The sequence below is a fragment of the Bidens hawaiensis genome, unplaced genomic scaffold, assembly GCF_021521415.1.
Source record: "Bidens hawaiensis isolate Kalapana, Puna unplaced genomic scaffold, B.hawaiensis_p1.1 tig00057008_1, whole genome shotgun sequence".
Lineage (NCBI taxonomy): Eukaryota > Viridiplantae > Streptophyta > Magnoliopsida > Asterales > Asteraceae > Bidens > Bidens hawaiensis.
In genome coordinates this window covers 10,483-37,326 of record NW_027500293.1, presented here as the reverse complement: position 1 = coordinate 37,326, position 26,844 = coordinate 10,483, and the positions used below count along the sequence as shown (strand labels likewise).

Here is a 26,844-nt window from a genome sequence, read left to right as displayed (position 1 = left end):
TGCCCGCGCTTAGTAAAGGCGGTGTTGGCACTTGCTCGGTTTTCGCTGAGCTCCGCCTGGAGTTTCTCAGCTCGTGCGCGAGCATCAGAAAGGTTCCAGGCGGCCACCTTAGCCTCTCGCTGGGCTTCCACAAGAGCATCGCGTACTTTAATATAATCACGATGAACCTCTTGGGAGGCAGCAAAGAAAGCTGACCCAGCGAAAATGTGATCATTAAGCAAGTCAGCGCGGGTGCGCTCCTCCTGATACCTCCTTTCAGTAGGAGGCACGGCATGAGCCCAGAAGTCCTCGCATACGCCCATGGATTGGAAGGAACTGTCTTCATTAATATTCCATCTCGGGCGGTAAACGTGGTCACCTTCCTGCAAAACACAAGAAATGTTCTAAGTCATAAACATACTTATATGGAGGTACGCGCAGCGGAGCAACAAATTAAAACATACCTGCGGGGATGAAGCAGAAAAGTCAGCGCCAGCCCCACCAGAAGTATGCGCTGCGAAGACTTGTGGCATCGCAGGGCTGGCGCGGTCTCCCAAGGAGTCCTCAGCTTGAGCCCCCTCATCCTCCTCATCTTCTTCAATAGGCCTCTTCTCCTGCGACCTGGGGGGCTCCAAACCAGCCTCGCGGAGAGGGCTGCGCGTAGGAGGAGGCGAGGGAGGTCTCGACGCCGCCAGTTCGGCGCGCAATACGGCTTCCTGCTCCTTTGTAACCCCAATAAGGGGAGAATCAGCACTATCAGGAGCAGGACCAGAACCAGCGGCGCCGCCAACGGCGCCAGGAGTGTCACCGGCAACTTGTACGCCAGCTACAACTCCTATGAACAAATCAACAAGGAAAATTGGTTTATGACTAAATACAAAAGAAAAAATTCAGAAGACAAATGTGCAAAACATACCTTGGCGCAATTCTGTTCGCGCGGCGAACATCGCCATAAAGTTCATTCTACCCTTCTCAGAGGGTAGAACGGGGGACTTCGAAGCAGACCCCGGCGCAGCCTCAGCACCTTGTGGCGCCTGCGGCTGATCTGCAACCGTCGCCGGTCCTGCAAACATTCAAAGGAGCAAAGGTTTAATAATAATTCAATCAGATGAAGATAAGCAAAGTATACCTGTCGCAGGCGCGGCACTGCTTCTCTCTTCAGCCGCGCGAACGGAGGAGGTGACGCCACCATACCTCAAGTGGACAGGAGGTCTGCCCACTTTCACAGGCAGGGAAGCTAAAGAACCCTTGATGGTAAACACCTGGGTTTCCTTAGGTCCCTTCGTTTGAGCATGGGGTTGAGCGACAGGGGTGTCATCTTTCTTTTGTCTCTTACTGCCCCCTGCGCCAGATTTCCCCTTAGCTTTGCGCTTTAGTAGGGGCGTCTCCTCTTCCTCCTCCTCCTCCTCCGCGAGCTCCAGCTCGTAGTTCTCCAGCGCATCTACAATACATGCAACACAAGTGTTAGCAAAATTTTGTATTCTAAAGGAATAAGCGTAAGTGCGAAGGCTTACCAGGCGCGTCGCCATCAAAGTCAAATTCCAGATCCACTGGGATGAACATGTCATCAAAGCGATCTGGGAAACCAACCTCCCCAGCGCCAAGCGCGACGGAGCCACCCTCCACTTGATCATCATAAGCGGCGTGGATATAATCCTTGGTGACTGCGCAAAAACAAGTCAAGTGATATCAGAAAAAGAATTATGTTCGCGCAGAAAAAGAAATAAAGCAATAAACTTACACAACCCATCGACTTGGATAACGGGCTCAAGTGAGCTGTCCGCCCACCTCTTGCTCATACCAACCCCCACCAGCGCCTCCTCACGAATGCTCTTGGCGGGGGATGGTTCAGTGGACAGCTTCTTAACCCAGGCGCCAGTTGGGTTCTTGAGGACACCCACATCCGCAGGCGCAGAAGAGATGGAGCGCATGGTCATACGGATGGGTATCACACCAGCCCTAATGTAGAAGAACCTCTCAGACCAGTCATGAAGGCTCTTGAATGAAACAGTGGAGCACTTCACCTTCTGACTGCGAGGAATAAAAGAGAACCAATTGTCTTGGATCTTGGCCTTATAAAAATACTGAAAGCGCCGAGGGGTAGGCTCCTCGCGCTGGGATTTGCACATGAACTCAAAGTGAGTCATGCGCACAAGTCCAAAAGGATGGACTTGGGATATATGAATCCCATAGAACTGCAGCAGTGCACCCACAAACCTTGTCATCGGGAGACGAAGGTTGCAGTGGGTGAAAAAATGGCTATATAAGGATATATAACCGGCAGGCGGGTCCGCCGCCGATTGCCCGGCCTCAGGCAACATGCAGCCAAACAGGGTGGGAAAGCCCTGAGAGGCGATAAGGCTGTCAAGATCAGCCTGCCTCAATTTGCAGGGGATTTCATTCCACCTCCTCACCACCTTGGTCGTCCTTACCTCCTCCGATGAGCCCTCAGCAACCTTCTTCCCCTTGCCTTTCTTCTTCAATGTCGACATCACTACGGATTTAACGCGGCGTTTTCGGGAGACGATTGAGGTGATCGACAGGTTCGACGAGTCCGAGCTATCAGACATACAACTGACAAATCTAACAACGGAAACTTCTGAAGAACAGATATTTCAGAAGACAAAGAAAGAAAAACTCAGAAGAGAAAACAAGAAGATGAAGGATAAAGAACTCTAAGGGCTGGCTTTTATAGGCCGAGGAGAGAGAAATTTGGGTGCTGAACGGACTTCACGCGCCCCCACTCGCAGGTAATAGCCAACGCGAGCGCGACACGTGTCCCTGACAACTGTGTGAGAGGACACGAAAAGAAAAATACGGCGGGTGCCAGAGTTCACACGCCCCCACTCGCAGGTCTTGGCCAACACGAGCGCGACACGTGTCCCTGACAGCTTGTGAGGGGACACGAAAGGCAACTGTAGCACCTCGAGAACACGAAATGTCTGACACGTCTCCATCACTGACCCACGTCAGCAACCGTCACGTACATGGACGATTCGTTTCAACCAAATGGATAGAACTTCGCGCAATAATGGAAACAACCAAGAAAACGACAAAACCCCTTTTAAAAGACCAAATCAGTAAGTCTAATATCTATCTTACCGCGCTCGCGCGAGATAAGACACACATTAGACTGGGGGGGCTTGAAGAGGTATGTACCCGCCTCAGCATCGAGCGGGGCGGGTCAACCCACAAGATATATACAAGACATTAGAAATCAAAGATATTATCAAGGCACAAAGCCAAAACTTATGCTCAAGCATCACATGCTTGCACATATCACATATGCTCAAGCATCACATGTGCTCATGCATCACATATGCTCGCGCGTATCACATGCTCACGCATCATATATGCTTATGCATATCACATCGTGCGTGGCGCATATCACATGCTCGCGCATCATACATGCCCACCCATATCACAGTTGCGCATGGCGCAGCTGCGCGTGGGGCATCCGCGCGTGACGCGTATTACATGCTTGTGCGTATCGCATCTGCGCATGAAATATCTGCGCGTGAGAATAAAGAGAAGACCTCGCGCATCCTCAGGATGGGCGCATATCACACGTGCACATAATCAACCTCGTCCTTATCCAAATCAGGATTAGGGCAACCTTGATTGTGCACGTCAGACAACCTTCCAGAAGGCATCTTTTTAAGGAATAAGGATATGCTGATGTTGACAGCTGCTAAATGAAAGGTGGACAGCTCAGCATGACTCATGGGTTACCACGTGATCATAACCAATGAAAAAGCACCAGGTGTCTCCAGGGACACGTGGCGCAAATCGATTGGAGGAGGCCAACAAAACCCTAATTTGGTCTCAGCTCAATCAGTGGAAACCCTAGCACTATAAATACATCATAACGTACACAGTTACAAAAAACACATTGATTCACATTGAAGCATATTCAATTACATTCACTGACAGGCAGCCCTAGTCAGTTACTTTCTCATACACAGAGAGACAATCATAATAATCATACAGGGTAACATACAGTATTCAGCTATTAAGCAATACTCTCCCAATTCCCTTACTCTCACATTATTATCTTCTCCTACACATACTTATTCTCACGCCGGAGGGTTACCCCAAAGAGGACCCCTCTGTCCCTTTCTGAGGGGTAAGTAACGGCGCTGTTCGTTTTGTAGGTGGAAGAACATTGATCCAGACGAACCATCGGTGAAATAGTATAATCACACCCGAGGAAAGTAGATCTGCTACCAGTGAGTAGATCCACGTTTCTTCACAGAAAAAACGAACTTTCCCTTTTTATGGGGATGCCGATCGGACCTCAAAGTGGTGTTTAGTGCAAGAATTATTATATATTATTTTCTTGCTTAATTCTTGCTGCCCACTTGCATCACAAATAGATTTATATATTCTTCTTCTAAGTTGTTCCTTTGCTGGCCGATCAACAAAACAAAATAAACAAACTTTGTAATAATGACTCTTGTGTTGAGCTGCCCGATCGGGAAAAAAAAAGGTTAGGTGCTTAGGGTTTTTTTATTTTTTGTGTGTTGTTATATAATATGTATGAAAGGCTTCACAGAAATGGACTTGGGTCGGGCTTCAACTTGTTTCTTCAAGATTTGATCAAAAAGACCATTTTAAGTCTTGAAAAGCCCGACTCTTTTCTTCTCTTTAAATCCTGCAACCTACGAAAGGTATAAACTTTGTAAGATCATGTCAAAACAAGTTAAAATCATTATATATTATATAATTAAGCAATTAAAATATGATAAAAAGGTATGGAAAATAGGTGTGTTTTACAACACATCAAAACCCAAAATGGTTCTGAATAAATTAAAATCAACTATTATAAAAATTGAAGACTTACTTCAAGTGTTCACTGAAAAGGAACGGATAAAAACCTAAAAATTGAAGACTTCCATTGTTTATTAACTAGTTTGCATTCTTCAAACCAATAATCAATACCATATGAAATTAGTTAACTTAATAAAAAACCACCCTTGAAGATCTAACACCTTCGATTATTCAAAGCTGCAATGGCATGGGATCGATTTGGGGTTGAGGCCTTTTCCGATTACGGATCAGCTGAGTTGAAAACCTGAAATCAAAATTTGAATCACTAAACAACATATAATCAACACATTAAATGATTATGCTTATAATGATGAACCATTAGAGTGAAGTTTCTTACCATCTCATCCGCCATTCACCATCATCGACACACTCACTCTTCATTAAAATAAATAACCGGTGATGACTGTGACTCTACATGCGAGATGGAAGAAAACAATTGTGAAATAGACGTGTGATGAGATGTAGGATCGATGTAAAACAATATCTACTCTTCAATCAATGTGCGAAATCCATTGGAAGGTAAAACGCACAAGAACTGTAAGGCCCCGTTCCCGGTGCCCAACATTGGACGTTAGATTTACTCATAAACACAGTTCTAAATATCAGAGTTAATTAAAACTTTGCGCGGAATATAAAACTTTCATAAAACATTATATATTAATTCATAACATGTCTAAAAACATTCTTTGTCCTTCGATATTAAAACATTAAACTATAGAAAACTTTGTGTCTTCAGATGCTAGACTCTTATTCTTATGTCATGTGTCCACGCTCAAGCCAGCAGTCTCATTCTACTCACCTGCGTGCATACTAAAAGTCAGCTACGCTGAGTGAGTTCTTGTTAATCATACTTCATACAATACATATACTTACCTTCCATTATGCATCCGAAGATACATAACTATTACTTTACTAATTCACTTTCATTACATAATTTCATACATACTTTCATACTATATAATTACTGTCCATTCTATCTCAGAGATTATTAGGGTCTAATCTCTCTGTCCTTGTCTATCTCAGATATTATTAGGGCCTGATCCCTTTCTTGTCTATCTCAGATATTATTAGAGTCTGATCCCTTTCTTGTCTATCTCAGATATTATTAGAGTCTGATCCCTTTCTTCTCTATCTAAGATATTATTAGGGTCTGATCATTTTCTTCTCTATCTCAGATATTATAGGAGTCTGACCCCTTACTTCTTCATCTTCGTACATATTGTCTTTACATACATATATTTTCTTTAATCATTCATACATATTAATATGTTGTACATATATACATCATACACATTCATCTATCATTTACATACCTCCCTTGTCAATACGTACAATATCTGAAGATCGTTCATTTACCGACAAGCTATCGTTCACATTCAAGATATACATAATTAACATAAAAATCATACATGGCATACACTTACCATTTAAGGTAAGTGTATTAACTATCACGTCGAGTATGCACACAGCCCCGAAAACATAACAAGGAAGTGGGCTAGAAACTCACCTGAACTCGGTTACGTTCAACGTTATATGTTATTCCTTTCCTTAGCTGTGCATGACTAACTGTATAACAATTCACGTATCAATTTAACTATCACTACCCATATCTTGTTTCTAGTTTAATTATAACCCTTAACGAACGGGGGTCCGGGGGCAGCACCCCTGGCAGTGGGGTTCTAGGGGCGTCAGCCCCTAGCCGGGTCCAAGGGGCAGAGCCCCTAGCTAGGGCTAAGCTGCCAGGTCAGCTTGGAAAAATTTTATTTTAATTAACTGTCTTAACACATTTTCCATTAAAATTTTAAATTTATTAATTAATGTGTTAACTTAAAAGTTCGAGGGCTTCTTTGTAATTAAATCATTTTTTTCTAAGTCTAGGGACCATTCTGTCATTTTATTAAACTTCTAGTTCGTTACCCAGTTCTTAACGAATTGGGTTCATAACGAATGAACCCATAACGAACTGATTATTATAACGAATCTATCTTCATGACGAATTGGCTACAGTAACAAATTGTACCTTATAACGAATTTGGACTTATTCGTTTGGTCTGGCTAGCGAATTGAACTTCATAGAAAATTGAACCTTTATAACGAACTGGTCCTTTGACGAATTGAACCCTCTAGTTCGTTATCTCCTTTTAACCAATGGCTATAACGAATTGGGGTTAATTCGTTACCTTTTTCCTTAACGAATTGGATGCGAACTAAGGCTAGTTCGTTAAGCTTCCTTTAACGAATCATCTGACGAATTGCCTCTAGTTCGTTAACTCTCCATTAATGAATTAGGGTTAGGTCAGAGAATTTCAGAAACATTCTCTGAACCTTGTACCCACTTTCCGGCGCCGCCTTTGCCCGAAAACCAGGATCTCGCCGGAAAAGCGAGATCTCGCGTATTTCACCACCGTTTTCACCGTTTTTCATCCCGTTGGATCCAGATCTGAGCTAGGGTGACCCCTAAGCTCATCTTAGGTTCGGTTTATACCCGATTCCACCAGGATCTCGTGAATTTAACAGTTTAAAGGTGTCGGCTTGTTGTTTCGCGACTAAATCTAACGGGTTTGGAACTATAGAATAACATACTATCATTACCTCGGGTCGGTATTGATTCTTCTTCTTGGTTTTGGTTAGGGAGAGAAAGAAACTAGAGAGAGAGCTTAAGTGTGTGTTTTGGGTGGTGTATGGAATATGTGTAAATGAATGAATTAATTAGTAATTAAGGTTTATATATTATTGATCATGGGCTTAAGCCCATGGTCTTTCCTTCTTTCCTTCTTATTCCAAGTCCATAACCCATATCCATTAACCCAACACTAGCCCGACACATAATAACTCATGTTTTCATTTATCAACCGAAACGAGAAAACGGGATGTTACAAGAACTCTCTTTTAAATCTTTTAATATTATTATAACAGTCAAAGTACAATCAAGATATGACACTTGTAGATATGGTACAATGGAATGAGTCACTACTTAACGCATAAGTCTAACTATCAATTTATAGACATGATTAGGACATATGCGGCACATAAGTCTTATACGGCATATAAGATATCCCCCGTATAAGTCTTATCCGCTACATATACTTATCCGCTATAAAACATTACACACAGATTTCCGACTATTTTCTAATTCAATCAAGACCTATCTATAGACATTTAAGCACTAACAAACTCCTCCTTGGATATTGCTTGGTCTGGATGCTCAAAATCTTAAATCTTTAGCCTTTAGTTCCAACTTTTCTAAATTTGCATGTTGTGTCTTTTTAGGATAAAAGTTAAGAGACACACTTACATGCATATACATGTTAATACCTGAATCCTATTAATCAAGTTTTATCTAGATGGTGATTAAGAATGTAAGTTTGATCATCAGCAGACAAAGGATCACCATCATTGTACCCGACTGGATTCATGACTCTCCTGACAAATTACCTTATAGGCTCAATCACATTAAGTTGTATGTCAAGAGAGAATAGTAAATCAAGACATTGTCTTGATTGACAACTTTTCGTCTTTTCCTTGTAAATCCTTGAACTGTTATCTTCTTAAAAATATCTTTGTCATCTTTTGAATCATTTTCACTAGTCTCACTGTCTACCAACTTCTAAAATATACCCACATAAACAATAAGCTCATTATGAAATACAACTTTAACTTGTCTGAGTTATACAGATTTAATCATCCACCGTATAAGTAACTCTTGTGTACTGTATAAGTCATACACAATGATATTCACAGTTCCAAACATCAATCAAGTTTATAAAGAAAAATTAGCAGTTTATCAATCTCAAAACACTAATTTCAATTCAACAAACTCAAATTAACTTTTACAGTTTCAGTTTTGATCAATTAACCTCAAATAAACCTTATACCTTTGATTAATCAAATCGATTATGAACAAGAATCAACATACTACAAACCAAAATGAATCTTAAACCCTCATAAATCTTCATTTAAACTCAAACTTGTAAACACAAACAATCAAACAATCATGTTAAATCCGATCATACCTTTTGATGATGTAATAAAATCAGAAGCTTCAACTCAATCTCAATTTTATTTAGAAAAAACATATTAGAAAGAATCGAGGTAAACTTAATATACGCTGAACATATACGCTGTCGGTTCCTAGAAACATGTGTAGTGATATCCGACGTATATGTCTTGAAAGATATTGTGTGAGTTAATTACATATGCTTCGTATAAGTATGATACTTATGCGCCATATAAGTCTTAAACTTATACGTTGCAAATGACAATTTTCAAAATTTTGCGAAAACCGAATATTCACACTCATGTGTTTGACCAAGTCCAACTTAATGACCCTGGTTAAACAATAATAACTTATAATTTGCCTATTTTTCTGAAAATATACTATTTAACAAGTTCAAATTAATGACCTTGTATAAACAAATAACGTTTTAGCTTTCAAAACATGATATGGTTTAGAAACACAGCCTTAGTTCATCATACCCAACAGATCTTACCATCAGATAGTATCCCAAACATCAAGAGTCGAAAAAATAACACATAAATGTAAAATCTTTTTGGTTTAAAGAAAAGTAAAAAAAAATAATGACAATAAATATTTACAAACAATGAACTAAACTTGAAAATCACATATTTTTGTGAGTTTGAGAAGGAATCATATTGACCAATTGTCCTTCCATCACAGTTTTATTTTTTGGCTATATGTTGACTAGTGTTAAGTCAGTCATTGATATTGTTGTCAAATTAAACCTTACAAAATTTTCAAAAATTTATGTCATATGATTAACTAGTTCAATTAAGGCACATAATACCAAGAAAATCACCCTCTAATATTGATTCAGCTGTATTTTGAATTTTACCATGTCACCCAACTTGACTTAAACCTTAGAATCAGCAGATCAAAATGTTGCATATACAATACACAATTTTTGTTATGAAGAATTAGCTAAGATGATCAAGGATATTGTTGTCCGCCTAAACCTACACATGCAAGTCTACCAGAAAGCCATGATATTTACAAACATTTTATAGAAACTAATTGGAAAATAATCCCCACTACAAGACACACAACTGTTATCAAGCAATACCCCGAGGTCCATTCCCATGGATGAGTAAGCACAATTTCATCTACATGGCTTACATACATCGTGTCCCTTGTGGTCCTTTTCTTAATGGTAATAAGACATGAGCAAGGGGACCATGTATGACTAACAACGTGGTTTAATCAAGTCAGCAGTGAATTTGTACTATAAAGTACTTTGTGATAAAGTTTAATGACTTATTTGGTAGAAAAAATACAGGCTCTCCTTTTGAGCAAAACAATATTTACATTTGTGAATACCTAGACGATAAATCTCATAAAGACCCAATGGTGTCTGGAACCCGAAGTATCCCATCAATACATGATTTAAGGCCATAAATCCACATGCCATTGAAGTGTTAACCATTAACCAATAACATAAAATTTTAATTTGGATCATAGGCAATCTAGCATACTTACAAGTTAGGACTTCCAAGCATCATATGATAACCAATCCTCATTTTTATAAAACTTTTTCTTGGTGATCTTACTGACTTAAGGCTTGAGTATGACAGACTATTACATTTATGCCTTCATTACCAAGACTTTGTTAGAGACTAACACCTCTTCAATTTAGAAATTTTAGGTTAATATCACATACTCTTCCTTGTTTGTTTAAGGCATAACAATGCACTAATACAATTAAGTACACAACCTTTTGTGCTTACTTTTTACTGGACTTGGACCAGATGATCAATGCAGTATCATTTTCTTTTTATGCTTCAAAAACTCATTTTGAGAATCATTTTTCAATGTTTCTGACATTATAACATATTTGAATGCTTTTGGACTTTAACCCTTTATATTGTTTTTATATTTTCCCAACAGTTCTCCCCCCTAAAATCAAAATATATTTACAAAAAACAAAAATGTGACTCTGATGAAGGTTTACTAGAGGTTCGAATCCATAATTTCGGGATCACTCTCTTTCCCATCGCCCAATTTCTTAATGCCGTTATCTTTAACAAATATTAAAACTTGTTTTTATTAAAAGATTTAGTAAAAAGATCGGCTTTTTGTTCATCGGCGTGAATCTTGTCAACGGTTATCAACTTCCTCTCTTTACAGTCACGGATAAAGTGATACCGTATTTCTCTATCTTTAGTTTAGAGTGATTTTCCGGATGTTTAGTTATAAAAAAAGCAGCATTGTTATCTACAAATATAGGTGTAATCAGAAAATTCAAAGCGTAATCACGCATCTGCTGTTGAATCCAAAGAACCTGAGAGCAGCAACTCGAAGCAGCCACATACTCAGCTTTAAAGGTTAGTGACACGATGGTTTGTTTCTAAAACTTTGTGCAACTTTTGAATATGAAAACACTGGTGTTTGAATCTGAAACTCTGAAGAACTGATGTAGGCTAGTAAAAGAACATCTTGTGAAGTTGTAGAATTTTGATGGCGAAAACTTCTGATATGCTGAAAATAAGGTGTAAAAGAGATAACTTTTGTGGTTTCTAAGTAGATATAGATCCCAAAAGCTTTTATACCACTTGAAATAGACGTGTGATGACGTCTAGGATTGATGTAAAAGAATCTCTACTCTTCAATCAATGTGCCGAATCCATTGAAAGGTAAAACACACAAGGACTCTCTTTTGAATCTTCTTATATTATCATAACATTCAAAGTACAATTAAGATATGACACACTTACATCTCTGGTACAATGGAATGAATCACTACTTAACGCATAAGTCTAACAACCTATTTATAGGCATGAACAAAACATATGCGGCGCACACGTCTTATTCGACATATAAGATATCCGTCTTATAAGTCTTATCCATTACATATACTTATGCGCTACAAAACATTACACACACATTCCCGGCTATTTTCTAATACAATGAAGACCTAAGCTATAGACATATAAGCACTAACAAATTGGTTGAAGAAGTGGTGAATGGGATACAACTTTATGTGCAGATGGTACAACCACTAATGCATAAAAAATTCAATTGTAATTGTAATTATATATATTTATATATATATATATATATATATATATATTTATATATATATATATATATATTTATATATATATATATATATATTTATATATATATATATATATATTTATATATATATATATATATAAATATAGGGTGGGGTTAAACTAAGAACTGGAGTGTGTCTAAAAAGTGTAAGAAGTAACTTGGTGCATTGGATGTGTTGATCTGATGGTGAATATGGAAAGTGTGTTTATTGTGGGGTGTGTTTTATTAGATCTAATGGTGAAAACACACTTTCTACACTTCTTAGGAAAAATCCACTTCTTATTATAACCTTGCTCTCTATATATATATATATATATATATATATATATATATATGTGGAAATGATCAAGAGAGAACTCCTTCTTATAGAGAGAACTAGATAACTCTAAAATAGAGGGTTATTTTTGTAAAAATGCAATCCAATCAAATTAACAGGACATGGTCGGCTTCCCATGTATTCGTCTTCACAATATGTCATCGCAAATTGATGATCCAAATCAAATATTTGTTTGAATCGATATACTAATGATTTCGAGATGATTTGGAAAAATTTAATGCTCAATTTCATGATTTAGTCATTTGATGTTCAGATCCATGAACTCGAGTTCGTCGTTGGTCAAACATGGACTGATATCATCAAAATTATAGTTATATTAATGAAATTGAAGGTTGATTGAGATACATTTAATGATTATGAGTATTCGTGTATTAATTTCGTTAATTAATGTGATGTATTGATGAGTTAATTTGGAGAATTATGAATCAATGGTGATTAGGGTTACTGCAATACTAATATTGCACATATGTAGTACATGAGTATTGCGTATATGCAATACACCAAAACTGCATATATGCCCCATACATCAACAATGCATATATGTAATGAATCGATAATACACTCGTATTACTCGAATATAGTGTAACAATAATGCATATATGCACTTCACCATGACCATGTACATGGGTAATACATCAATAGTGCATATATGAAATGCATCGATAATGCACGTATGTTTTAGTGTGTTATACGTCGTGTGTAGGTCAACTTGATGTGCGTGATAAGTCAATTCATGTTTGTGCATGAGTTTAACGCATATCGGCTAGAGGTGTAATCAGCTGGGGACGGTTCATACTCAACTCATAACCTTCGTTTAACCTTATATGCTTGTATTACACATGTGCATTACATGGTTTAATTACTTGTATTATGTGTTTTTATTGTATGTTTTATGAATTTTGAACATTGTATCTTTGCATTTTATTCACAATATTTAGTTTACATATACTTCATGAATGCAACACATAATTTACATTTGACATACGTTCTAAACGTTGTATATTTGTACCGCGTATATGCTTTAAAATAGTTTATGATATATTTAGTGTCGCGTATCACACAACAACTAACACCAGCACATAAAATTAATTTAATAAATATTCATATTTAAGTCAGTATAACACGTGCGATTCTAACAACTCGCATACAAACTCAAAGAATAATTCCATTCAAATTTCATAGATTTTAAACATGCCTATATAAACAATAACAAAACAATTCCAACTTATTAGTATACACAAACTTCCAAAATATACTATTTTTGCTTAATCCCTTTGATGTGTAGTGAAACACACTTACTTTCCGTATCATTTTTATCATGTTTTAATTACTTTTTAGTTTAATTATTAAGTTTTATGGTTTGTTTATGCTTGATATTACAAAGATGATTGTTTTCTTGTAGGTGATGAAGTTTGGTGGAAAAAAGAGTTAAATTGAAGAGTTTAGGGGCTTAATTGTGCAACTTTCAAACTTACAAATCAAGGCCCGACCCAAGCCCACATCTTAAAGGCCTTATATAATATTATATTAACTTAATAACAAGAGTTACCAGCCATTATTCAGCTACTATTCCCGAAATCAAAACCAAAACCCTAGAAACCCTAAAGTTCTGATCGGAACTCTTGCAGCCGGCCGGAAAAAGAAGAAAAAAAAAAGAAAGAAGGTGGCGGCTGAGGCTGTTGGCGGCTGGAAATCAAAGAGGGACATCGGGGCAGCTGCTAGGGGCTTCAAACAAGCAAAGATCTCAGCCATAATACTTAGTAAAACATCCTTAAACTTTAATTATTGTTCAAGAACCCTAACTTTGTTGATTTGATCTTTTGTTTTGAATCGTTTTGCAATTGATTGATTGTTTGTCTTGTGATTGATATTGTTTGGATCTTGAATGAGTTTTATAATGTTTATGATGATGTTTATGGTGTTTTTCTTGAGTATGCATGGCTGTCCAAAATTAATGAGTAGCTAAACTTGTTTGTTCTACCTAGGATAGATGATTGTTGAGTGGTTTTAACTTGTTTAATGGATTGTTAATGTTCAAGACTTAAATTATTGATGTAAAGTTTAACTAAACCATAAATTAGATTGTGTGTGATGGCTGTGTTTTACTTGTTATTACTTATAATTCTCTTGCATTAGTTAATTGAATCGGTTTTGGTTAATTGATTGCTTGTTAAACTCTTTACTTGGTGTTTTGGGTTTATTTGCGGGAAGTACAACCGTAGGGATAAGTGGGTAATATAATCATCTAAAATCAGTTAAAATACACCTTCTTTGAGACCGAGAGGTGATAAGAAGTAATATTGTCTCGTTGCTTATACTTGTTAGAATTAAGACCGCGCGAGAGCGGGTTTTTGTCTTGTCAAGTTTCAGTGTTTATGTGCAATTAGTTGGTTTAATTTGGGTTAAGTTAAATTGTTCCTCTATCCTTGGTTGCGTAGTATTCGTTTCCATTAGGTTAGTATGTCGGTGAGACCGAGAGGTGAGTCGTCATTTGAACACGTTAATAATTGTTTTTCCGGTTTATTCTTAAAATCAACTAAAATAAGTTAGAGTTTGTTAGAGAGACTGAGAGGTAATTTGACTTTCTTAAACAAGTTTTAGTTGTGTCATCTTTTATAACCGGTGTCGTGAATATTTTCAATCCGTTGTCTTGTTATTTCTATCAACATGATTCATTCCTAGGTAGACGTTTTTATATATTGAATTTAAATCAAAGTTTTCTAAAAGAGTTTTGTTAAAAGTTTTCGTTTAATTAAGTTAAGTAGTTTAATCAATTTTAAATATAAAAAATCATTTAAATATCATTTTGGTGAGTCTTAGTTAGAGTTTAGTAATTAAAAACGTTTTCACGTGTCTTCGAGTTCGATATCCGGACTTTCCTTATCTGTGCTACACGCGATCGGTACACTTGCCGTTTGTGTGAACTAGGCTAGATTGTTTGGTTTTTAAAGCTTAGTTGCGACTTGTGTTTTATTTATATATATATATATATTCGCACATCACCCTTCGTGTTCTAAACCATGTATTCTTTTTTCCACCATCGGTTACTTTAACTCTGACTTCTTTTCCAGCACATCATTGTTTTTGTTTATACCTTCGTTTTTTTATGATCTTCATCACCTGCTTATACGTTAAAGCCAACATATATTTTTTTACAAGCAACACAATATTAGTGCGTATATGTAATACATCACTACATATATACATGTAATAGACAATAATTACTGCATATGTGTAATACATAGACAATGCATACGTGTGTTGCATATATGTAGCGATCAAAACGGGCCAGGTATTGGTAATCACAGTCCCATACCCATTCACAAAAATGTATCACGTACCCGACACATTACCACTCTGGCATTTCTCAATTAGTTACCCATCAGGTATCGAGCATATCCACGGGCATCAGGTATACCTGTTAATTTGTTTAAAATTACACGCGAGCATTTCGAAGTACATTTCCATGATTTTAATTTTAAATTTTTAGTAATTGCAACATCAATACATCATAAAATATGAAATATAAAGATACTCAATGTTTACAAGTGATGACGTAAAGGAGGAGCAAATATGCAAATGAAAGTGGATTTTGAGTTTTAGTAATTGACAAGTTGGGAGATAGGGCAATAAGTGGGAAATTGAAGCTGGGATAAAGATTCTGAAGAGTCATATGGCCGGGAAACATAAAGTACTTAGGTATTAATTAAAGTTTATGTAAACAGGAAACTAAAAATATGTAAAGTAAATATTTCGGGTATATACGTTTCGCGTAACCGGGTCAGGTATCATCGAATCTCATGCCCGTACCCGAACCCGAAAAATATTTATTTATTGATCGCATACCTGGTCACATACCCGTTTACCCGGCCCGGACCCTTCGGGTTTCGAGTATGCAGGTCGGGTGCGGGCTTTTTTGCCATCCTTACGTATATTTCATCAAAGCTGCATATATGTATGCATCTACATTGCATATTATATATATATATATATATATATATATATATATATATAAGATTGATTTCTTTTGAGAACCACTTTGAGTTTTAAGAACTCGAAAGAACTCAACGTAACAATTTTTTTTTTCGAATTTTTTTTACACATTTGAAATACGTAAGTGTAAGTGATGTACAAAAAATTTCGGTATTTTTTTACACACCGAATCGACTTTTTACACATGTGTAACTAACGTTTAAACTTGTGTAATTATCAAAAATACTTATTCTCTCTCCTGCTTTATTTTTTAATTGAATTTAATCTCAGACACATATTTCATATCATTTAATTGAATGTGTGGTTCAAAATTGAGTTCTTAAAGTTCTTAAAACTCACCATGGTTCTCAAAATAACCCTCCCCTATATATATATATATAAAATAGCAGCACTGCATATATGTAAGCATCAGAACTTCATATACATTTAACACAATCCTAACTTATATAGACCATACCATGTAAGGATGTTTCATCTTCGTCCTCATCTTCCTTGATAGGCTCGTATTCCCCGTCTACCAATGTTGCTAATTTCACATTAAATGGTCGTTTTGACCTCTTCTTGGTCTTTGTGACTGCAACATACATGTAATGTCATTGATACGGATGTATCTAATCACAGGACTATATGTATAAATTTTAATAACTTATTTAAATTGTACCGTCAAATTGTTATTTTCATATTTGTTTCCTGAACCGACCCCGTCCTCGTTGTCCAATAATCTTCCCTTGTTCCATTTTTTTGTTTCCTTCTTGACCCTTTGTTGACTTCGTATATATACAATATATGCATTGTCATTAAAATAAACATATGATTATGTATGTTCCCATATGCACTGTAAGTAATAAATATATGCATTATTAAGACAATATAATTTTACCCCACATGAGTACATGTTATCAATTCAAATGCAAGAAAAAACACAGAGTAAGTAAAGTTAAGCAATATATTAATTAATCTGTAAATTCAACCATTTAAGACTACAGATACGTGCAAAACTATACGATGAAAACATAATTACCGTAAAGAGAAATATAATCTCTCATGTTTCACTTTTAGTTTCCTTTTTCTAGATTTTAACATAATCATCAAAAATTCCAGATACACTGCACATAAGCAGTATAAATACCACATATATGCACTCTAACTGAAAATATATAGATTACTAGGTTCACCACCACATATATATACAGTATGACAAAAAAGATGCAGTAACATGCACATGTGGCATTACAAATTACGGTGAAAGAACAATTCTAGGAAATTATGTCGGTTATAATGATAAAAGAGTAATTCTAGGAAACTATGTCGGTTATTGGTATTTTTAAATCTCAACCATTGATTAACATGATCCAGTGACTATGATTTATTCCTAGTCTTCCTAGGAAACTACTTATATATATAGGGGAGGGTTATCCTAAAAATAAGTAGTTTCCTAGGAAGACTAGGAATAAATCATAGTCATTAGATCATGTTAATCAATGGTTGAGATTTAAAATTACCAATAACCGACATAGTTTACTAGAATTACTCTTTTATCATTATAACCGACATAGTTTCCTAGAATTGTTTTTTCAGCGTAATTTGTAATGCCAAATGTCAAAAATTTGTTGGTTCTTACTATTCTTACGAAACTCTTTATTCTTATTTAAACCCTTATATATATATATATATATATATATATATATATATATATATATATATACTAGTTTTTATCCCCCGTATTACGGGGGTTGTTTTATATTATTTGTTTTCATATTTATTTATTTTTTGAATTTTTATTTTTTTATTGTGTGAAAGTTGATAATATATTTATGGCTTGATGATAAATTGTTTCACAAATAAATAAGATGTTATAATTCGGTTTAAAAGCTATATGGGTTTGATAAGACCTAAGACCCGTTTATGTTTTTTACTATAAAATTTGTTTTTTAATTATAATTAATATATATATATATATTTTAAATAAATCATATATTAATTTTTATTATATCCCTACTTTATAGGATTTTTATATTAAATATTTGATGAGATTAGTGTTTAACTTAATGAGATGTTATAAAACGTTTAAGAAACATTTGGGTTTGATGCGACCCATACCCGTGAATTCGGGTCAAATGCATGAGAAGCATCCATTTAACAATCAAACAAATATGGTGACACCAAAAAAAGAGAGAACGACCACATTGCGACACGTAAGATTTATATAGTTTCGTTTATATATATTATATAGATCATTAGATGAGACCCAAGACCCGATTATTTTTTTACTATAAAATTAGTTTTTTAATTATAAATAATATTTTATGAAAGTTAATAATATACTTATGGTTTGATGAGACCCGAGACCCGTTTATTTTTTTACTACAAAATTGGTTTTTTAATTTAAATATATATGTCTTTTTTAAAATAAATAAGATATTAAGTTTTAGTATATCCTATGTTATAGGATTTTATATCAATAATTTGGTGATAATAAGTTTTTATTTAATGAGATATTATAACCCGTTTAAGGAATATCTAGGTTTGGTAAGACCCATACCCATGAATTCGGGTTAAATGCATAAAAAATCTCCATCTAAAAATCAAGCAAATCTGATGACTCCAAAAAAATAGGAAGCGACCATATCGTGACACGTAGGATTTTTATGTTTTTGTTTATATATATATATATATATATATATATATATATATAAACACTTGATCCTCTTATGTGATTCCACTTTTTGTTCTCTTTTTTAACTTTTGTTGCCAACTATACACCAACTCATGTATCAAACATATGGATTTATTTCATCGTATATCAGTGAAGAAAACCTGTAGGATTTATAATAATTTTACCTGAATAGTTAAATACATGTAAGAAACAACATATTGGCCATTTAATTAGGAATATAGAGATGGAAAATTTCAAACATTGTAATTTGATTAAAAACAAATTAGCATGTGAAGAAACCAAAGCAAAAGGGCGTTAGTTTCAACTTAATTAGTTTCTCTATAAATTCAATCATAACTGATACCAAAATATAAAAACAAATACAAATACAAAAACAAGAAGATGGCCACCCTCGTTTCTTATGAAGATGCTTCTCCTTCCGCAGATGCCGAGCTTTTAAGAAAAGCCTGTCACGGTTCTCTCTCTCTCTCTCACTAAATTCCATATCTTATTGTTTTGATTATTAAGTTATTTATCTGATTCTTAATTTTGGTCTGAAAAGCGAACCAGTAAGCAAGGTGGACGTCTAGTTTAATTTGTAGTTTGGTCTGCTTAATAAACATTGATATATTTTTTTGTTTAAAGAATAAATGATTTGGGTTCTTTAATGGAAATCCAAGTTCGATCTCCACTTGTGTCACTTTTGGTATATTATGAAAAATGAATGATTTGAGGTAGGTCTTTTGAGATTGTCAGTTCGAATCCAAATCCACTAAGTTTTCGTCCTACCATGTCTTACGTCAGAGAGTTCTGCTCTTGTGGTGAGACAACGACTGTTAAGTGGCAGCCGACGGTATGAGTTCCCAAGGGAACACCGAAGCTAAACTCTGAAATCAGCGTATGCCGGTTAAAAAAATATAGTGTGGCCAGAATGAAGCAACAAGAGTCTTCAAAATTAAGGAGTGCGATGACCTATTACTCAAGGAAGTCATTAAAAAAATAAACAATAAAACAAACAAACAATATATATATATATATATATATTTATATGAATAAAATATCTTTAAATTTCACCAATTTTGTTTCATTAAAGGCAACAAACTTTCAATCATATCTTAAATTATAATCTTTAAAGTCACTTAAAAGTTAAAAGAACTAATATCTTCAATATGGATTTGATTGTAAATGTGATGTTAGCACATTTAATAGAGGTGTTTATCTCCTAGATTGAAGGTTTTAGGTTCAAACCAAGACAACGACGTAGTTAAAAAGAATACATATGGGTTCGACTATTTTTTAGTAACATTCCTGAAAAAAACTAAAAGTTGGTAGTTACATTAAACTAAAGTAACTATAAAATATACAATGACTATTTTCAAATTTCAATGACCTTCAAAACTTATAAAGACTCAAAAATAATTTTTGTGAAAAAGTATTATACCTTTCATGCATCTTTGCTTTTCCTAATTATATAAATATACTTAATATTATTGAGTACAAAAATGCTAGACTTCTGTGGCTTGATCCTAGTCATTATAAGATGTCTTACGTACATTATAACACAATTAACTTGCCGTGTTTCATATGATATCCAACTTTGCCGATGCCAAACCAATATTGATAAGCTTCCTCACGTTTCTAACTCAAAACTCATTTTAACCAATTCCACCCATTTTACAGCATGTACCTGCAAGTTAATGATGGACACATTTTCAATAAAAAAAAATAATTTTTATTTAATCATGTATTTAGTTTCCTTTTTGTTTGTTTAAGGATGGGGGACCGATGAAAAGACCGTAATATCAATTTTGGGGCATAGAAATGCAACTCAAAGGAAGTTGATAAGGGAGGCTTATCAAGAACATTATAAAGAAGATCTTGTGAAGCGTCTTGAGCATGAACTTTCTGGTGACTTTGAGGTAATATATTCTTTGTACGTTGTTTATGTATGTGTTGTGTGTATTTCAGGAGTTCAAATAAGAGCCACAAATTTGAGAAACTATCTACAAAAGTGGAGGGTGCAAATGTGGTTCTACTAGTTTTCAAATTTCGCATTTGAAAGTATTCCGATGTGTGTGTACATATGTACACACACGTGTATATATATATATATTCATTTATAAAATTATGTATATATAAAGTAATATTGATCATTCTATGGTTCTTGTAGAGAGCTGTTTACCGATGGAACTTGGATCCAGCAGATCGTGATGCGGTGCTAGCAAACGTAGCCCTACGTAAGGAAAATTGTGATTATAGAGTGATCATTGAACTATCGTGCACACTATCACCTGAAGAGCTTTTTGCTGTCAAATGTGCATACCAATCTCGCTACAAGCTTTCGTTGGAAGAAGACATTGCTTCCCATACTTCTTCTGATCTCCGAAAGGCAAGTTCTTATATTTAATCGGCTTTAATTTTTATTTAGAAGGCAACGAACTTTATAGTTCTAGAAGGTTGAGGTTGGGTAAGACGTAAAACAAGTATAGTGTTGCATGCATTTATACACTTTTGGGATTTTGTTTCTCTTTCGACTTATTAAACACACACCCCTTCTAAGTAATAACTTAATTAATATGATAGGTTTAAGAAAAATTAATCCAAATCTAAATGAACGATGGGTCGAAATTGTCAATATTATACTTATTCCTTTAATATAATAAAATGGAGCACAAAACTTTTTAAAATTAAGTTCAAGGCCAATTGTAAAAATGATTGAATTAAAGACTAAATACTGATTGATGGATTAAATCTAGCTTTCAAATGTTCTTACAAATTTGTGTAATATTATAGCTTCTTGTTGGGTTGGTGAGCATACATAGATATCAAGGTAATGAAGTGAACTTGAAATTGGCAAATTCAGAGTCCAATGTTCTTAGAAATGCTATTCAAGAAAAGTCGTTTAACCATGAAGACATCCTCCGAATCATTACTACTCGAAGCAAGCCACAACTCATGGCTACTTTGAATTGTTACAAAGACGAACATAGTTGCACCATCACCAAGGTATACAACAATTTCACTAATCAAAAACTGTTTATCCAATTCCTTTTAAAAACAAAATCACATTATCTTCATATTAATTCATACTTTTAACATTCATGACAGCACTTGAAGGACGATTTGAACAATGCTTACATTAAGACACTACGTACGACAATTAGATGCATTAGTAACCCTATTAAGTACTTTGAAAAGGTAAGTCTTCTTCTTTGCACAGCCTATAACATTATATTTTAAATAAATACATGCTTTGTATTGCAATGAATATATATATATATATATATATATGTTATATTATTTAAAAAGAAACAAACGTGAATTGTCACATTTGTAACAATTACAATCTTCAAATGTAGGTTGTTCGCAATGCAATTAAGAAGGGTGGGACAAATGAAGATGCTTTAACTCGGGTGATCGTCACCCGAGCAGAGAAAGACTTGAAAGACATCATTGAACAGTATTACAAGAGAAACAGTGTGGCACTTGATCAGGCTATTTCCAAGGAAACCTCGGGGCATTACAAGAGATTTCTTCTTACCTTGATAGGGAAGGAAGATTAGTTTGGTTTCTTGAGATTGATGGTTGAAATATGACATTTATCATTTATGTTCTTGGTTTAATATTTGAAATTATCGGTTTGGTATTCCATACATTTGTCTATGGCTTATTATAAGTTTCTATTATTCTTTGTTTAATTTCTGCTACGTACTATTTGTATACGAAGTGAGTTATTGTGTGATATTTGTTGAAGATTTCTATTATTGTTTGTAAACAAAAATGTTATTTCCTTGATGATTTATTTGCTACTAAAGGATGAGTTTCGATTTTTGTTTGGCAGTTTTTGTTAGGGTAGAGCTGATCATAGTATTTTGGTGAGCAAAGAATTTTGCTTGGCACTAGTACTCTCACTCCTTTTTGAAAGGAAACCTTGATTTCATGTACTCTAGACTTGAGAGAAACATGATTGTGCGAGAACATCAAAATATAAATGCTCCAATATTTTACCCTTTCCTTGTTAAGGCGTTAAGGGTACCTACCATGAGGCTGGCTCTCTAGATCTATAGCAGTTTAGTAGAGTCCAAAGGCTCATCACCTATGTTCATAGCGTAATCCATAGAGGTTCTTTAAATCAACTAAAATATATTCATTGCTTATTGCGTTTAAGACACCTTATCACCTCAAGAATTATCAATGATCATATTGATGGTGACCCGGTTGATCTTATCGCCTAAAAAATTGAACTGGTATCAAACTTTGTAGCTCTTGCTTCTTCTTGATCTTGATTAGAGACCTCAACAACCATGTTCCTTAACCATGCTTCATCTATTGTGGGTGTTGAAGAATAAGAGTTTTCATATGAGATGATTTAAGGGTACCTTTGATGTGTAGGCAACGTGATTTTTAAAAGTTTAGAAATTTGAATATTTTATTTAATTAGGTTTGAATTATATTTTATGTATTTTACACTTTATAGGAAACTAGTTGTTTACACGAATTGTTACGCCAGGTCAAGTCTATTTTGTTTCATGAAGCATTCTAGATTTAGAATAGACAGTCACTATAAAATCAACACGTAAGTGTAGAAGCCGCTGGCGGTTGCCTTAGCGAAAGTTAGAACATCACTACAGATAAAGTTGATAGTGTTTTAAGGAAGCATTTTAATTACCAATGTTTTAAAAAACAGTATTTTACTTGTATCGAATGGGCTAAAAAATGATATTATCGGTTGAACCGGGTTATGCCAGAAGTTTCAACCAGTTGAATAGTTTACCTTATAATTTTGACAAAATGGCAAAACAGGTCCTTTATGTTTTCATGGTTTTTCAATAGTCGTCATTTGGAAAACTTAATGACTAAAATCATATTCTGTGTTTCCAAAATGTTTCACATTACGTCCTTTCCCACTAACCAAGTTAGATTTTCCGTTAACTCTGATTACATGACCTGCACATGAGGGTAAATCCGTAATTTCATGGTCTAGCTCATGTATCCCCTTTATACTCTCTCTCTCTCTCTCTCTCTCTTTCTCTCGCTTTCTCTTCTTCTTTCTCTCTCTACTCCCTTTCCTTCTCTACACCACAGCACCCATCGAACCACCACCACAATTACACCACCGAACCTGCAACCATCGACGGTGGTGCATAACCCGAACCACCACCATCTCCGCCTATCACCACCAGCACGTAGATCCCACCATAGCCACCGCCTCGTCCTGCCACCAACCAACGTCCAACAACCACCACCATCTCCGCCTATCACCACCACCACAGATATCAAAACTGGTGCTACATATGCGGCAGATTCACCGAATCTGTCTTTTGCTCCGATTGCAACGGCAGATTCATTGAAGAGATTCATAACCCGAACCCACTCTCTCGGACTCTCACCGAACCAATTTTCCGGCATCTGATATGTATAACACCGTTGACAATAGGAGCTCCAGCGACCCGGTTATCGTCTTAAGTGGCCATCCGCATACCGGATATGAGATGTTTTATGAAGATGGATCTGGGTCGGCTTTACGCCCGGGTACCGATTAGTATGTCGGATTTTTTATTGGGTACTGTCTTCTGGTTTTTTTATTAGTTTTGGTTTTGAGCAGTTGTTGGATCACCTGCGACAAGTGATCGACTTTCCGGTGTGGCGTTATCATATGGATTGTAGAGAGATTTAACAGTGAGGCTTTTCGGTTGGTGGTCGCTGTGGCAGGTGAAGAGTGGTGGTGGCGAAGGCAAGTGGTGGCGGTGGCATGTGGTGCTAGGTGGGTGGTGGTGGTTTTCGATGTTAGAGAGAGAGAGAGAGAGGGAGGGAGGGAGGGAGGGAGGGAGAGAGAGAGAGAGTGTTATTTGATTTTAAATATATTTATTTAATTTATTTCTAATTAATAAATAAATATGTAAATTTTCAACACTACTCTCACATGCTTTGCACATGACCAAAGTTAACGAAAAATTTTAACTGAGTTAGTGGAAAATGACGTAAAATGAAACATTTTGGAAACACAAAATATTATTTCAGTCATTAAGTTTTCCAAAGGACGACTATTGAAAAACCATGAAAACATAAATAACCTGTTTTGCCATTTTGTCTATAATTTTCTATAAATGCAGCTTCAACTCCAAAAATAACCCAAAAGTAGTTGATTCCATAACAAAAAATAATCTAAAAGTTAATCTATATTAAAAAAATAATACAAAAGCACTTAATTTAAAAAAAAAGGAATATTGGTTTTTATTGGTCCCAACTATTGTCTTTTGGTTATTGTCGGTCCCAACTAACGAATTAGTCACTGATGATCCCAACTTTTAATGTATTTGCACCTAACGGTCCGCGGCTAACTGAATCCTAACGGCGTTAGTTTCAGGTCGCCGGAAAAACGTTTTTGGCTAAAAAAGTCATTTTTTTGCCGGAAAACATCACCTGAACACCGCCACCACCACCAATTGACTCACCGCCAACCAACCACCATCACTTAAGCACCATCAACTGATTCCGACGATGGTTCTAGGGTTCGACGACCCCAATAATTGGGGCTTTTACAAGAAAAATGTTCATAAAGGTACGATACAAAGTTACCATGATGCCTGGGACAAAATTGTTGAGTTTTCGGGAAAAAATGTGTGTTTTCCGGCCAAAAACATTTTTCCGACGGCCTGAAACTAACGACGTTAGAATTATGTTAGTCGTGGACCGTTAGGAACAAATACGTTAAAAGTTGGGACTGTTAGCAACCAATTCGTTAGTTGGGACCGACAATGACCAAAAGATGATAGTTGTGACCAATAAAAACCAATTTTTCTTAAAAATATAGTGCTAAAGTTTACATGTTTGAATGTTAATTGTTGGGTTAAAAGTAATTTTGAAAAAATATGGGCTGCAAATATCAACAATTTCTTGTACTTAAAAGCAGTTTGCCGGTAAAAACCGGTATTTTAGAAGAAAAAAAATTGCCGGTACGATATTCTAGCAAACCGGCTAAAAATACCGAGCTCAAAATACCGGCCTGCTCTGCGAAATCCGGTTTAACCGGTTCAATCTACCGGTTTTTATAACACTGCATTTTACATTATCTGATTCCCAATGTAGATATTTTTAAATTACTAAAGGAAGTTAGAAAGGAGGTGCTTTCAGATATGCCTACAACTGAAGTATTGTTCAAAATGATGATTGTGCAGGCTCTATTTTGTTGGCCACTTCTGTCCGGTTGGCAAGAGGTAGTGTTAGACAAAATTACAATGGGGCGTCGGGTCATGAGACTGTTTTGGGCAAAGCCACTAGGTTGGTGTAGCCATGTTAATGATATTCTCACAGCTTTCACCCTAGGGCTGTTCACGAACCGAACCGAACGCAGGCATGCTGATATTTGGTTTGAGATTGAGCGGCTTGAATTTAAATAAACGAGCGAATGTTTATGCTTAAACTTGGTTTGATTTTAAATCGAGTGGTTTGATTCGGCTTGGTTTTGCTTAGTTTCATAAAAAGTTTTCAATTTTAAAATTTTAAAACTCCAAAATGTAATCAATTCAAAACTTTCAACTAACAAAATGTATAGAGTTCCAACTCTAAAATGTACCTAAAACTTAAAGTTAACAATAAAACATACATAATAAGTTCAACAAAGATACCTGGTCGATATTTTCTCCTAACAATAGAAAAAATAGTTCGCGTATCAAGTGTGACGAGAATTAGCAGGTAGTTTTTCAAAGGTGTAATCAAAGTACTGAATAACAAAATGACACGAAAGTTTATGGAAAAGTGGAATTGTGGAAGTATTGAACAAGTAGCTAGGGTTTAAAATTAAACTTTAAAGTCAACACAAAGGTGGGAAAATTAAAAATCCTTAAAATTTTGTATAATTTTATATAAATACATATTATATATAAATTTTAAACTAAAAAAATAATTTGAGCAAAAAAAACCGAACCGAACCGAGCGAAGCTTTACTCGTGCTTGGCTTGTTTTCAAATTGAACCG

At 35.5% G+C, this 26,844-nt stretch overlaps 1 protein-coding gene across 1 annotated transcript; it reads left to right on the top strand.

Moving 5' to 3' along the window:
• The first annotated feature begins 19,250 nt into the window (after window positions 1-19,250).
• On the top strand, window positions 19,251-22,461 carry LOC143601741 (annexin-like protein RJ4). Its single transcript, XM_077079060.1, has 6 exons — window positions 19,251-19,342; window positions 20,641-20,786; window positions 21,038-21,256; window positions 21,661-21,873; window positions 21,976-22,065; window positions 22,227-22,461. Exons 1-6 carry the CDS (start codon window positions 19,270-19,272, stop codon window positions 22,428-22,430), a joined length of 945 nt encoding a protein of 314 aa, XP_076935175.1. The 5' UTR covers window positions 19,251-19,269; the 3' UTR covers window positions 22,431-22,461.
• Window positions 22,462-26,844: the final 4,383 nt, after the last annotated feature.